This window comes from Mangifera indica, chromosome 3 (genome assembly GCF_011075055.1).
Source record: "Mangifera indica cultivar Alphonso chromosome 3, CATAS_Mindica_2.1, whole genome shotgun sequence".
In the NCBI taxonomy this organism is placed as follows: Eukaryota; Viridiplantae; Streptophyta; class Magnoliopsida; order Sapindales; family Anacardiaceae; genus Mangifera; species Mangifera indica.
In genome coordinates, this window is record NC_058139.1 from 3,590,313 (window position 1) to 3,605,634 (window position 15,322).

Below are 15,322 nucleotides of genomic sequence, written 5' to 3' on the forward strand. Positions count from 1 at the left end.
ATTCGTGATTTGATTACTTTGAATTGATCATCAACAAATGTGAGATTGAGATGAGTTGAGAATACTAGTAGGACTTTTTTGTCCATTTCATTAAGATGAAATTATTAGGTTAAGATCGATTTTGTTAATGACGCTAAACTCTTTTATTTAACCCCTATATTTTTATTTGTTGCATGCAATCCGTACATTTTTATATATTTTTTAAGGTAACATTTTTCTATGACTAAGCCGTTGTTGTGTCAAAGATAGGATGTTTTTGTATATGAAATATTGGTTTATATAGTAAGTTGTTATTTTTTAATCGAGAGTAATATTATATGTATATATTTTAAGTACATAAAATAGATACATAGATAATATGTCATCACACATTAAGTATTATTTTATTTTTAATTAAAAATCATTCAATCACATAACAATATATTATTTGTGACATATTTTATATACTCAAAATATGTATATATACTTTTGATAACGCCATTAATTGTTATTATTTCGATTTATAATTCCCTTATGTTGTGTGGAAATTTGATTTAATCTAATAGAATTACTTATCTTTTTGCATTTATGAAGCTTTGAGCATTTTTGGAGTAAGTTGGGTCAAAAAGATGAAAAACTGGAGCAGATTTATTAAACTGGAAATTTCGTGATGCTAACTAGGCGTGGGCACGTGAAAGACAAAAATAAAATGCAGAAATAAAATCTGGACGTCCAGATCAACTGCAAAGATCCACTAAATATCAAGATTGGCTTCCTAGAAAAAGGATAATTACCAGCTGAAAAAGATGATTAATTGAGATAGATAAGGAAGAATATTTTTAGAGGAAGAATTTACATTAAAGATTCATATCTACTTTTATTGTTTAGATCAAAGCTAATGAATTTGACTGAATTCCAAGTTTTAGCCAAAAAATGTAGAAAAAGAGAAAGAAAAATGTTGCCCAAAAAGGGGCGTTGGTTGAATTTGATCAAATCCCAAAGTTATGCCCAATACTACTTATTTGACCTAAATTTGATAACGTTATATTATCACATTTTAGTCTATATATTGTTTTAGATATTATATAGTTGTAAGTTAAACTGAGTACGATTCGATAAATGTTAAACTAAGTTTAAGCTAAACTCACTCAAGATAAACTTTTAAATTAAGCTTAAACTTAAAGATGGTTGGCTTGATAAGTTAAATCTCAATTTTAATTTTACACTTATATCCTTTTGTAATTTTTTTTACTTAAAACATAAAAATATTTGATAAATATATAAGTTATATTATTAAAATATATTAATTTAAAATTATGAAGTGAAAATATAATTTTTTTAATTGAGTTTCAGTAAGTTAAACTTACGTTAAGTTAAAGTGAAGATTCTACTAGCTTGACGAAATTAAGTTCAAATTCTAATTTATGTTTCTCTTTAAATTAATAATATACAATTTAGTGAATTAACTCGTTAAAAACCTACAAAGGTAAGACCCAAAAAATCTTAGATCAAATTACACGTCTTGACATACTAGCATTCGATCTAACCTAACATGACCCATTGTATGTTTAGAGATACGTGCACCTTTTTATTTTAGGTGAAAGTTATATTAAATTATCTGACCCGAATCAATATAATGATATAATCAAATTATATAAAGGGTAATGTTATGTATATGATTTTATGTATAAATAATGCGGTGTTATTATATGATTAGATAGTTAAAAATTAAAGATAAAATAACATTCAATTATATTATGAGATATCATTACTTGTACATAAAATTATATATAAAAACTGTACATATAATTTTATTGCTATATAAGATAAGTTTTCAATTTTAGGTATAAAATAAGAGGATTAGTGCTCAGACTAAAAATAGAAATAAACTTATCTACAATGCCAATGGCAATGATAAATGTTATGTTGCTATCGATGTGGGACATTAAGTTTGCGAGGAAACAGAGAAATCACTAAAATATCAGGGCTAAAATAGATTAACGAACATACAGGGGTAGATATAGTATTATTCTGTACGAAAGAAGGGTTTAAGGGGGGAAGAAAGGTGAGGTGAGGTGAGTTCAGAGAGAACTGCGCGTAGAAATAGGATGCCTCGCGCGACCACCTTGGACTGCCCTGGTTGTCCGCCGCTTCGAGCCTTAACCTTCGACTCGCTTGGTCTCATCAAAGGTAATTATTATTATTATTATCTGTATGATTAACTTTTAACTATCTGAAATTATCTGCAGATGTTATTGATTTCTTATACTAATTTATTTGTTTTGGAAATACTAGTTATTGAAGCTCGCGGTGAGCAAGGAGGGGTTGCCAAAGTTGTGGAGAGATGGGGCGAACCTGACACCTCCAAATGTGTGCTTGCGGCTTCTATCGATGACTCAAAACACGACCCGGTTGGTTTCCTTTATGCGTTTTTGGATTTCAGTTACTAATTGATTTCTTAATTAGGGTTTATGTTTTAACAGTTTCTGTTGATGTCTTGACAATATGATATTTTTGTCCATTCTTTGTTTTGGTTGGATACTAAAACCTTAGTTTTGCAACAACGCTTTACTCTCATTCACTTAATGAAATTTCTTAAGAGTATAAACCATTATTGTTTCTTCTGTTGCAGTTGTTAGCTGTTGCAAGGAAAAGTGGTCTGGTAAGTTGCTTCTGAATAATTGTAACTACGAATATTGACAGTATTATTGTGGCACCCGTTTTTGCTTACAGTGGTAAATTTAATGAAGCCCCTGTTGCATAATTTGTGCAAAATGTACTTTACAGATTGAAATTCTCAATCCTCTTAATGGGGATCTCCGTCTTTCAATTTCTAATGTAAGTGATACTGGTGTTCGACCTGAAGATGATGCTGTTATTGGTTTGCATTTGTTCAGAAGACAGAGACTAGAGTCATCATCCAGGTATTTTCCATCATACATATAAATTTGAAGCACCACTGCTTGTGACTGATTCTTGTAGTGTTCCATGTTCATGCAACTTTTCATTCATGTCAAGTTATGCTCTTTCATTGTATGAGATTCTTGATGCGTTTGGTTCCAAATAGCTAATGTATCCCACATTTGCATTTTGATAATGATGCCCATTGAATTGGGCACTCTCAGGTCTTGCACTTTGCTTACATGTACAACAAAAGGAAATGCTAGCATGAGGTCCATTGAAATTAGAAACTTACCGGAAGAGTCTTCCTGTGATAGTTCTTTCAAATCCTGGAATGTATGTGCTTCTGGTACCATTTTATGTTCCAAAGTGGATAAAAGTGAAAATTATGCCTTATTTGGGGGGTAAGTGCTTTCAGGTAGCGTTCTTCATTTTTTATTGGCATATTATAGTGTTCACAAGCTCATTAACAATTTTTTTTTTTTCCCAAAAATGTAAAAACTCAGGAAGGGTGTTGAGGTTAATCTCTGGGATCTTGACAACTGTACAAAGATTTGGACTGCGAAACCTGTAAACCATTTCCTCCTCCCTCCCACTTATTCTTAAACAATAACAGTAAAAGTTTGCATGGTTTTTCAAGGTTTATTTAACCCCACTTTTATTTATCTTAATACAAATTTGCAGCCTCCTAAAAACAGCCTTGACATATTTACTCCTACTTGGTTTACATCAGCAACATTTTTGAGTGTAGATGATCACCGAAAATTTGTAGCTGGCACCAACAGCCATCAGGTAATCTTGCTTGTGTAATTATTCCCATTTATGCTTCAATAATTATTTTTTCAGATTACCGTTCTTATGAGCCACTTTAATGAACAATTGCTAGAAAAAGCTCCAATAAAATGTGTTCTACTGCCGTAGTCACTGTGTTTTTCTTTCCTTCTTTATCTTAATAATGAAAGATGAGTCCTTTTTGTTACTTAGTTTGCATGATTATCTATCCGAAAAAGGGCCAGTGTTGTAGACAGCCTTAATGGGAAATAACCAAAAATTGCAATGAAGGTGTTTCATAGAGATAGTCTCTGTATTTTCTTTGTTTTCATGGTAATTTGTGGATATAATGTATCAACTGTTTTATTGTGGTTATTCCCATGATTGGGGTTTGTAGAAATGGGAATTTCAGAATGTTCTTCTAAAATCTGTTTGTATTTAATGGCTTCTTCAGTAGAAGCAGAAATTAGTCAGCATTTCATGTAGATTTTGGGCCATTTCTAAGAACTTCAATAGAAGTTTTAGTGCCTTAGAAATCAAGGACCTATTCACTGTAGCAATAAGCTTTCTAGTTTGCCCTTATTGCTTTCTTGATTGGCTCTAGTCACTGCTATTATCTGCCTCTTTGTGACTTTTTTCCTTGTTTCTGGCCTAGGTTCGCCTCTATGATACTTCTGCTCAGCGAAGGCCTGTTATGTCATTTGATTTTCGGGAGACCCCTATTAAAGCAGTTGCTGAAGACCCAGAGAGCTACAATATCTACATAGGAAATGGTTCTGGTGACCTTGCTTCTGTTGACATACGCACAGGTACAAATACTTTTATGAAGATTATCCTATAATAAGTTTAGAATTTGAAGGGAATTATTATTAGGAAAAATCTAAACATTTGATCGAAACTGCAATTTCAGACCAAGCATTGCATAATTGATTTCTTTGAACGCAAATGCTTGTTTCCTGTGCTTGAGCTGACATGAAACAATCATTACAGGAAAATTGTTAGGATGCTTTCTGGGGAAGTGTTCTGGAAGTATCAGATCCATAGCTAGGCATCCAACACTTCCAGTGATAGCATCATGTGGTGAGTACATTGCATGGTCCTCTATATTTAAATGATTGTCTGTCTCTTTCCTCTTTGCTATACATGCTTTAGTAAGTGGATTGTGGCTTGCATTTGTCCTCATGTTTATATGTGTGTGCAACCTTATGTAAGTAGAATTATTTGCCTCCTTGGTCCTTATGAAGTTGCCCTGTTTGGTGTGATGAGCTTGGGTTGATTTGGTTCAGTTACGATTTTGGAATGCTCTTGTAATGGGAATAACAAAGGAAAAAGGAAAACAAACTTTTTGTCTGACATGAGACTTAAGAATGTGGCACTTTCTTAGCAACCCTTCTTTAATCAAATTCCTTAGCACTATTTCATATATGTTATCTTTCTTTTTAAGTGAAAAATTAGCATTGTCGTGTTTGTGGTTCAAATGGACAATGATTCAAGTCTTTCCCTTCTATTTGATTCTGACACTGGGCTCACAATTTTGGAGTAAGATTGTTACCTTCTATCTACAACTGAAGTTAATAGCTTGACTTATTGCAGGCCTGGACAGCTATTTGCGCCTTTGGGATATAAAGACGCGGCAACTTCTCTCTGCGGTATGTTCCTGAAATTTATTCTTATGAAGAATGGTTGAGATGCAATTGTTTAAAACTCCTATCTTGTTTTTCATGCTAATGTTAATTGTCAATAAAATATGCTGTTGACAACTTATCAAATGGTGGTGTACTACATTACTTTTTCTTCTTCTTTTTTCTTTTTTTAATTATCAAATTTCGGTTTCTAGCAGTATAAAATTTAACTAAGGTATGTAAGAGCCAACAGTAAATGCTATTCTTTATTACATAGTAGTTGATGATTTAGGGTTTCTCTGCCAATCTGGTGTTTATTGACATTGAATTATGGTGAATTAAATCTTTAGGTGTTTAACGTGTCATTTTTTCCCACCTATAGTGTTATATCAGTTTATATTTATTTATCCTAGTTAAGCTAATTTCTATTTAGAATGCTTGCGAGCAGGCAACTCTGCTCAAATGAATGAAATTCCCAAGTATTTGTTTAGCTACACGGGCCAATTGTACCAAAGTATGGGTATTGGAGTTGCAAAGATATGCTGCATATCTGCACTTCTGCTTTTTCTAAACTGCATTGTTTGGTGTAGGTATTCTTGAAACAGCATCTTACAGAGGTTGTCTTTGATTCTTCTTATGCTGACAAAGGTTAGTTCTTCTTCTTTCTTATCATCATGGCCTGTAGTAATAATTTCAAAACCATCACAATGCATCGATCTCCTGTACACAGAGTCATCTATTAGTGTGTAGATGTTATTTTCACATCCAAGTCATTGTTGATTCAAGTCTAGCTGACTACTGATGGTCATTGTTTCAAACTTTGTGCAAACAGAAGTTGCTCAGTCCACAGCAGATCCCCCCATAGACGAAACACATAATATGAAGGATATCCAAGGAGATGAGACAGAAACATTGCCTGTGAAAAGGAAGAAGGCCCCTAAAGAAAAAGATAATGAAGGCAAAAGGAAGTCATCCAAAGAGAAAACGGAAAGCAAGAAATTAAAATCAAAGAAAAAAAGCAAGAGAGTGAAGGTTGAAAGTGACGATGATGTATAATAGCCCACCTGGAACATTATAGTCTCTGCAGAATGCTAGAGTCAAATCCGGGCGTGACCTTTAATTTTATTGCCTCTGATATCACTAGGGATATAGGAGATTTTCGCTTTTCATTAATGACAGGGATTTTGATGCATTCTCACACATACGATTTAATTTCAGCCATCAATACTTTATTTTTCACCTATAGATTTTTCACTATCAGAACTTGTTCTTACCAAATTCAAACACCCAAATCCACGCGAGCGAATAGAAAATACTTATAATCATTGCAATTTTATCATGATAAACAGAACAAAGACCATGTCATTACGATACCGTATTGGTCTCCTTATTTTTACCATCAAATTTCTTCTTAAAGCCATCAAATACCACATCAATTAAGAATTTACAACTTTTGATGTCTGATAAAAACATTCTGATCGCAAAGCGTGTAGTCCTGATGTGGGAAAGAAATCTGCTGAGTCAGGCATCAACTAGCAGAAGAACTAAATACCGTTTGTTTGATTTTGTCAAATATAAAACCGTGGCAGTAACTTCTGCCTAAATCACAACAAAAAACACATAAAAATATAAGGAAGCTTTTATCAAATTACTGAGTTGATGCTTCCTCCTTCTTCTCCGATGATAAGTATCTGAAGCAAAAAATGAGCATAAAATTTAGTTTGTGCTTCATAACTTCTATGTATCAATGCTGCAAGAGGTTAGATGCGGATATCAAACTAGGGAATCAACTGTACTGATATGAATAGGCCACGCCAATGATAATGAAGAATTACTTAAAGAAAATTGATTGAATTATTCTAAAGTAGAGTAATGCCGGAACTCAAAATATATAAAGCAAAGAAGAGAAATACAAGATGCAGGAAAATGTAGCAAACAGTGACCCAAAAAAAAAAATCAGGTAGCACCTAACCGGTCCAAAATAAGTAAATAACTCAAGATGTAGATACTTACCCATGAGCCCTTGCCCAACGGGAGAGTTGATAGAGTTGCACAGTTTCATTTGAAGCATGGCATGCCAAAAGTAGATAATTGCGTGGCTGTACCATCCATGCAAACCTCATGAACAATGCTGAATAGACACACATTGCTGCGGAAGCAATGCAGATGGGAAGATTTGATCACAGCGATACATTAGATATATAGGAACAAAGCAACTATGATCTATTAAAACAGAGAACTTTTATACCTGAAGTCATGTTGCCAGAAATCATTTCTGGAGGTTTGTTCATGTCCACCAATCCCTGTTAAATTCCCAGCTTATAAATAAGACTTTCATAAATCTGGCCTATCAAAAACCCCTTTTTACAGATGGTATGACCTAAAAACTAATGGTTGAGAAACATACTGCAAGAACAAATCCCCAGTTTGCAACAGGTCCCCAAAAGTGAGTTGTTTTAGGACCAACCGGACTGTTCAAGAATGCTCGGAAGGAAGCCATAGATCAACACTCAGATTTATACTTCTGCAAAAGTTGAAAACACTAAAAGAAAGACAACCCAACACATAACGATTCGTTATCACATAACCGGATGATAGAAAAAAAAAATCATTATCTCAAGCAAATCTCAAAACTTGATATATATTCAAATTACACATTTAAATGTCAAAAATTTCAAATCAAAACGAAGCTCGAGCAATATAAATCATCCTAATAACTAAACCATGTCTATGGAATTCTTAAGAAGATTAAGAATTCTAATAACAAGGAAACTCCATTAACAAAAAATAAATAAAAATATTCTTCACCAAATCCAATCAATCGAGAAACTAAATTATATTAGGGTTTAGTTATCGGAATCTATGTAGGCAATGATTTAATGAAACGAACGTGTGAGCACTCAAGTGTTGAGATAGAAATTGAATCCATCAACTGAATTTTCAGTATTTGTAATAAAAAGATGATTGAATCGGTGAAGGAGGAGAACGTACCTAAAACGACGTCGTGCCGGCGATACTGGAGAGGATGCGCAGACCTTAGGAAACGGTTGGGGTAGTGAGGTTTGGTGAGAGACTGAGAATATGACGTGAGTAGATAAGAATATTTTATTTTTAGAGTTTTTATTGTGAGAGGTTAGGACTGGGGGAAATCTCTATTGACTATTAATAATAAGACACGTGGAAATTTTGTCCAATAGTATTTTGTAGTTTGAGGTTGTACGTATGTGCTGGTTTACAGGTTATTAGTTCGAGTTTGGTTGGTCGTTGAATTTTTTTGCAACACCCAGCACGCGGTCAAGATGGGGTGATTTTGCAGTTTTTCAAACCTTTCGGGCACGTGCAATAGCATTCTGGGGGGTTAAGTGTGAGTTTCAGTATCTAGGGGTTTCGGTACATCTGACACATGGGCCGCTTTTTAAGGGTTTTTGATCATTTTCATCAGAAGTCGTGGTGGGACTTTTAAAGTTTTTTAATTTTGGGGTTTTATAATATTTTTCATTTTAGGTTCACTTTTAAAAATTTTTGTCTATTTTTTCTAAATAAATATAAAAATTTACATATTTTCATTTTTTTTTTTAGAAAATAAGTTAAGGACAAAAAATAGGCCAAACGACTATTTCTCACCTAAACTATGTTGAATTTTTAAAGTTCCTCTTATTAACTATAAAAATACCGTTTACCCACCTATGAACAGTTAAAATTAACTGTGGTAAAGATAAAATGATTATTTTCTCTATAATATTAAAAATAAACTAAAATATAATCTATTTTTGTCCCCCTAAATTTTAAAAACTAAAATTTTTCCTCAGCCTAAGTTTTAAAAAATGACAGTTTTGCCCTAAGATTTCGTTTTGAAATCTCCGACAACATCTCTAGCTCCATTGCCGACGACCCCTCCCTCTCGAAGCATCATCTCCTTTCGGTGATTTCTTTCCTCTCATTTGGATGCCCGATAGACGTCGGAGAAGCTTGGAGACGAAAAACTTTATCAGGGAAGATGAAGACGAAGCTGTCGTCTTTATCTGGGAAGACGATCGTCTTCTCAAAAGTCTTCTTCTAGGAATTTTGAGAATTCAGTATAATTAATGGGGGGAACTTTAAGAATTCAGTATAATTTGGGTGGGAAACAGTCCTTTGGCGCAAAAAATATATATAAATTTGAGTTGGAGTGGATCACAATTCAAATCGATAATTTAAATTAAACTATGTTATAAATTTGAAATATCAAACGGTTGGCCCTCTGCCTTCAAATTTTGTTGATCCTTGTATTCTATGTGCTAAAATCGATGAACTTTACAAAAATCGATCTGCCTGTGCAGCGGCAGTTGCGACGCCAACTGCGAATCTCTTAAGATTCAATGCCTTCGAATAAATAGCTACTTCATCAGTTCATCCGAATTCGATAACAATTCCGCCTCTTTCGACAGATAATAAAAAATTGAAGTTGAAGAGCCATTTGCAGTCTTGAAATGGGTAACAATCTGCAGCCTTAAGCTTCAATGCCTTTGTTTCCGGAATTTTAATCGCAGTTTTGAAATAGATAACATCTAGCAGTCTCCTTGGCCGAGAAGTTGGGGATTCCCTCTCTGGTCCAGATTTTCTAACATTAACTATAATTTCATTTTTAAGATTTCTTTGAATTTGAATTTTTACGATTCAACGTTATCAGAATGTATTTGAATTATTATGAAATATTATCTTCGTGGCAGTTCAAACTTCTAAGCAATAGCTCTCCATCTTTGATCTCTGACCATAAGTGGTGCTTTTTGACTTTCATCTATCATGTGATTTATGTCTAATCAATAATACACATTATTTCAACAGCACATTTATATACGCAAATTTCTTCAGTGAAAAAAATCAAACAAATAATTTGTCCGGGATTAACGGGATTTACTAAGAAACAGGATTTTATAAGATAAATTGGGGGCCCACTAAAGCATCCATAAATATAAGAAGAATCTTATGGGCGGCGCAGGCCCTTGCACCAGTGTACACGCTTGAAGTTGAAATACATATAGTTAGATTGCTGAGTCAAGAGTGCGGAAGCTTAATTAGTTTCAGAAATGGAGAGTTTCTTGTCTCTGATATGTCTGCTAACAATTTGGAGTTCACTGCAAATTTTAATTTTAGGTCCAGTAGCTGTTGAAGCTGATAGTGGGAATGCTGGGGTTCAGCCGTTGTCAAAGATTGCTATTCACAGAGCTCTTTTTGCGCTTCATGAAAATGCTTCTGTCAAAGCCTACCCGTTTGTTCTCGGCCAAAAGGTGATTTTAATTGGTTTTTGAAATTTCTTTTGCCGACAGATATGTATTCGGTGTTTTGGCTGTTGGGAACAAATTTTAGTGTGATTAAATAATTTCATTGGTTTCAGCTCCTTGTTTTTCTGGCTGAGAAAAGAAAGTTGTTTTTGAATATCTTGCCCTTTCATATCTTACATGGAATCCTTTGTGTAACATCTTTGGTATTTTGGTTGCTACAATATTATGATTAATATGTAGATGTTCACTAAATTGCTTAGTGGACCATAGTCTTATCTGGAAAGAAAATCATCTATCCATTAGTGTGCAGCCATTGACTATATATGACCACACATTTTTCAAGCTACAAGCTTTATGGATCATGGTTTAGGCCAAAATAATTAAGGAATCCAATAGAAGAAACATTAAGAACTTCTGAAGATCAATTCAAATGCATTATGAATCATAAAATAATTATGTTATAGCCTAACGTCCTGTTATTTACTGGAATTGTCCTTGTCTTGCATTCTATTACCGACAGTATATATGTCCATGAATTATACATTTCATGTTGAACAGCATAGACTGTATGCTTTAACTGTGAATTGTACAGCATTGAGTCCTACATTAAACTGAATGAACTTGTACTTGTTATGGCTACAGCAAGAATAAAATATTCCTAAACATATGGTTCTCCAAATTGCGGTTCATTCTCTTAAGCAGCTAGTGGCTGTGAGATAACTGAAGTTCAGTTTGGCTGTTGTGTAGGGGGAAGATTCTCAGTGGGTAACCGTGGAACTTGAATCCCCTGACCCTTCTGCAGATGATTGGGTTGCAGTATTTTCACCTGCGGAGTTCAAGTAACGTCTCCTGCCTTGCCATTTTGTTTGTATATTTTTATTGTTATCATAATTTCTTTGTTCATATCAAGTTGCTGACATTCAAATGGATATGCTTTAACCGAACTCAAAGAACCATTAATTGAGGAAGTAATCCTATTATGACAGCTCATCTACCTGCCCACCTGATGATGATCGGCAACAATCTCCAAATATATTCTCAGCTCCAATCAAGGTATGTATTAGTAAAACGTGAACTTTATTCTCAGAAAATTGTAGAATGACAATCAAGTTAGCTTTTCTGATCAATAACAAAAAGCCATGTGCAAAATTTTCTCCTTGTAGTACAAATATGCCAATGAATCCAATAATGACTATTCAAAGACAGGAAAAGCTTCTTTGCAATTTCAGCTGATCAATCAGCGGGCAGATTTCTCATTTGCATTATTTTCAGGTGGTTTATCAGAAGTAAGTCTTAATCATTCTGTTCTCTCACATCTTTGGCAGTTATTGTCTACCTTTAGCTTTTGGAATTTCCAAATGGCTGTTCAAGTATAGACTCATGCTGATGCTTTGCATATTGCAGCCAAAACTGGTAGCAGTTTCAAATGCTTTAAGTTTTGCAAATCCAAAGGCACCCCTTTATCCACGTCTTTCTCAAGGAAAATCTTGGAATGAAGTAAGACTATGCTATAATAATCTCCATTTTCAGCTCTCAAGCCATGGCTGAAGGTTTAAATTTTTATCAAATTAAATTACTCTTTACTAAACATTAGTTTATCTTCCGTCAGATGGCTGTTACCTGGACAAGTGGGTATAACATTAATGAAGCTGTACCTTTCGTCGAGTGGGGTTTTAAAGGAGAATCACAAACTCAATCACCAGCTGGAACTTTAACATTTCATCGAAACAGCATGTGTGGTATGTTTGAAGTCCTCTTAATAAACTTTGCAATACCTTGATTGTCTATCGAACTTTTTACTCTAAATTGGGAAACAAACAGCTTAAATTTTTTATGATTGGGAGCCATGGCAGTTACAATTATTTTTTATTATAATGTACAGGACCACCAGCACGAACAGTAGGTTGGCGTGATCCTGGGTTCATCCATACAAGTTTCTTAAAAGAATTGTGGCCAAATTCTCTGTATACAACTAAACTTGCAAATTTCATGTCTCAGCACATACTGAGGAGTATGACTGATTACTTTAATTGACCCAGTGAGATGACTGTTGATTCAGGTACACTTACAGGCTTGGTCATAGGTTACTTAATGGTTCCTATATCTTTGGCAAGACCTATACTTTCAAGTCATCACCATATCCAGGGCAGGACTCGCTACAACGTGCTATAATATTTGGTGATATGGGAAAGGTAATGGCATCAGAATGTCTTCTGGAAGAATTAGAAATGTAACTTGATTATTTGCAGCTAATGATTAGCCATACTGAAAAGTTAAAACAAAATAAATTAATAGCAATCTTTTCTTTCTCTTGTAATTCCTAACATGATAGATATTAGGTATATGACAAATCTATGAAGTTATAACATTCTTCTTATGTTTCAGGCAGAGCGTGATGGTTCAAACGAATACAGCAATTATCAACCAGGTTCACTTAATACCACAGACCAACTTGTCAAAGACTTGAATAACATCGACATAGTTTTTCATATAGGAGATATTACATATGCAAATGGATATATTTCACAATGGGATCAGTTCACGTCACAGGTGGAACCCATTGCATCTACTGTCCCATATATGATTGCAAGGTTAGCATCTAGAAAATGTATTTGTTGATTGGCATGTATAATTCAAGTATTATAGGCATTACTTCATGCAAGTTTACTGTACTTATACTAAGTTATTCATCCTGTAGTGGCAACCATGAGCGTGACAGCCCAGGGACGGGATCCTTTTATGATGGTAATGATTCAGGTGGTGAATGTGGTGTGCTAGCTGAGACCATGTATTATGTTCCGGCTGAGAACAGAGCAAAATTTTGGTATGAAACTTGATTTCTTCTCCACATTCTTCTGTAAGTTGTTTAGAACGAACTAGCTATATGGAATTTCAATTATATTGATTCTCTGTGGCAGGTATTCAACTGACTATGGCATGTTTCACTTCTGTATAGCTGACAGTGAGCATGACTGGAGGGAGGGTTCTGAGCAATACAAGTTCATTGAGAAGTGCCTCGCATCAGCTGACAGGCAGAAACAGCCTTGGTTGATCTTTATTGCTCATCGTGTTCTTGGATATTCCTCTTCCTACTGGCAAAGCGCCTCTTTTGGGGAGCCCATGGGACGGGAGAGCTTGCAGAAGCTATGGCAAAAACACAAAGTTGACATTGCGTTTTTTGGACATGTCCATAATTATGAAAGAACATGCCCCATTTACCAGGTATGAATTCATTCATGAAAGCACCTCATTGTTTTTCTACCTAGTCCACAAAAACATAACTTCATAACCAAACTTGCATACGAATTCAACGCAGCACCAATGCGTCAGTACAGAAAAATCTCATTATTCAGGCGCTGTGAATGGAACAATCCACATTGTGGTTGGTGGGGGAGGAAGTCACTTAGCAGATTTTGGCCCTATACGGCCTAGTTGGAGTCTGTACAGAGATTCAGACTTTGGATTCGTCAAACTAACAGCATTCAACCATTCATCTTTGCTCTTTGAATACAAGAAGAGTAGTGATGGACAGGTTTATGATTCTTTCACCATTTCAAGAGACTACCGGGATGTTTTAGCCTGTGTTCATGATGGCTGTGAACCAACCACCTTGGCCACATGAAATAGCTTCTTTCTTATTACAATACCTGCCTTACTCCATCGACAAGAAAGTTCTGCTCCTCCATTCCGAAAGTAAAAAATTGTGGTAAAAAGCAATTGAAAAATTTACACAATCATGAATGTTGGAATAATTTCGTAATTTGCAGCAATTTGTAGATGATTCAAGATCAAGTATTATTGTGGATTCTTCATGAATATTATCATCTCTGAGTAGACAGTATCAAATCACAAAACTTAATTTAAATATTTGGACAGATTATTTAAAAGATTATAAAGTAATTTTTATTTTGTTATAATTTAATTTTAGGTTAAAAATATCTTATTTAATTGTATGTGAAAAAATAATTATTAATTGTTTATTGTGAATTTATTTAAATATTAATAATGTAAACTTATCTTGGAAAATATAATTGTATTTTAATAAGAAATGAAAAATTCAAATTTGAATGTAGTCAAAATTATACACATGAAATTATCTTTAATTATACATTACTTTTTAAAGAATATTTAATTATTATTTTATTATTTTTAAACAAACATAACAATACATTAAAAATAAATTTAAAATATTAATTTTATTGAAAATAATAATAGTAATAATAATAATAATAATAATAATAATAATAATAATAATAATAATAATTTATATTAAATAAGGAAATATATTTGTAATAATCATAATTTTTGGTAATGATAGAATTCGGGTATTGATTAAAATAACATATTTTCTTTATGTATATGTATAGTTATTTTTTTATTTTACATATATAATTTAAAATATAAAATATTTAAAATACCCTTAAACTTTATACTTATTCAATCACGCATAAACTCATCTAATTATGATATAAAACTCACATACTCATCCAATTAAAACTAAAATCTGAGATAAAATAAGATGAAAATGTGAAAGTTTTGAACGACTTTAACTGTGAAAAGATTGACCAACAAAATCATTCAATCAATTAATTTATTTTAAAAAAATTAATTGGTTAACTAATTCATTTTTAAAAATTGATTAATTGGATGTTTATTAGCCGGTGAACCTATTCAATCAATTTTAAATCTTATATTTTTTTTAAAGGTAAAATCAATTTAAAAAATATTATATTTATATAATAAAAAATTAATTATATATGTATACAAAATAAAGTAAATGACTATTTT

General features: G+C 33.3%; 3 protein-coding genes across 5 annotated transcripts; 2 read left to right on the forward strand and 1 right to left on the reverse strand.

Annotated features, from left to right (window-relative positions):
• The first annotated feature begins 1,993 nt into the window (after nucleotides 1–1,993).
• On the forward strand, nucleotides 1,994–6,512 carry LOC123211840 (WD repeat-containing protein 74). Its single transcript, XM_044630764.1, has 12 exons — nucleotides 1,994–2,169; nucleotides 2,275–2,390; nucleotides 2,612–2,641; nucleotides 2,767–2,903; nucleotides 3,105–3,284; nucleotides 3,387–3,450; nucleotides 3,565–3,672; nucleotides 4,307–4,460; nucleotides 4,642–4,731; nucleotides 5,245–5,300; nucleotides 5,864–5,921; nucleotides 6,106–6,512. The coding sequence occupies exons 1-12, from the start codon at nucleotides 2,088–2,090 to the stop codon at nucleotides 6,327–6,329; spliced, it is 1,299 nt and encodes a 432-aa protein (XP_044486699.1). The 5' UTR covers nucleotides 1,994–2,087; the 3' UTR covers nucleotides 6,330–6,512.
• A 67-nt stretch (nucleotides 6,513–6,579) lies between these two features.
• On the reverse strand, nucleotides 6,580–8,420 carry LOC123211842 (mitochondrial pyruvate carrier 1). 2 transcript variants are annotated; one of them, XM_044630767.1, is made up of 5 exons: nucleotides 8,265–8,420; nucleotides 7,681–7,815; nucleotides 7,522–7,576; nucleotides 7,287–7,422; nucleotides 6,580–6,964 (listed from the first exon to the last, which is right to left on the reverse strand). In XM_044630767.1, the coding sequence occupies exons 2-5, from the start codon at nucleotides 7,771–7,773 to the stop codon at nucleotides 6,922–6,924; spliced, it is 327 nt and encodes a 108-aa protein (XP_044486702.1). In that variant the 5' UTR covers nucleotides 7,774–7,815; nucleotides 8,265–8,420; the 3' UTR covers nucleotides 6,580–6,921. The 2 variants fall into 2 exon arrangements, with proteins under 2 accessions (XP_044486702.1, XP_044486703.1); XM_044630768.1 differs by having other exon boundaries at nucleotides 7,681–7,797; nucleotides 8,265–8,378.
• Nucleotides 8,421–9,502: 1,082 nt separating this feature from the next.
• On the forward strand, nucleotides 9,503–14,350 carry LOC123211839 (probable inactive purple acid phosphatase 27). 2 transcript variants are annotated; one of them, XM_044630763.1, is made up of 13 exons: nucleotides 9,503–9,746; nucleotides 10,407–10,540; nucleotides 11,282–11,373; nucleotides 11,521–11,587; nucleotides 11,698–11,820; nucleotides 11,939–12,031; nucleotides 12,144–12,273; nucleotides 12,417–12,498; nucleotides 12,594–12,726; nucleotides 12,920–13,125; nucleotides 13,233–13,358; nucleotides 13,453–13,756; nucleotides 13,851–14,350. In XM_044630763.1, exons 1-13 carry the CDS (start codon nucleotides 9,743–9,745, stop codon nucleotides 14,154–14,156), a joined length of 1,800 nt encoding a protein of 599 aa, XP_044486698.1. In that variant the 5' UTR covers nucleotides 9,503–9,742; the 3' UTR covers nucleotides 14,157–14,350. The 2 variants fall into 2 exon arrangements, with proteins under 2 accessions (XP_044486698.1, XP_044486697.1); XM_044630762.1 differs by lacking the exon at nucleotides 9,503–9,746 and having other exon boundaries at nucleotides 10,166–10,540.
• The last annotated feature ends 972 nt before the right edge of the window (nucleotides 14,351–15,322 follow it).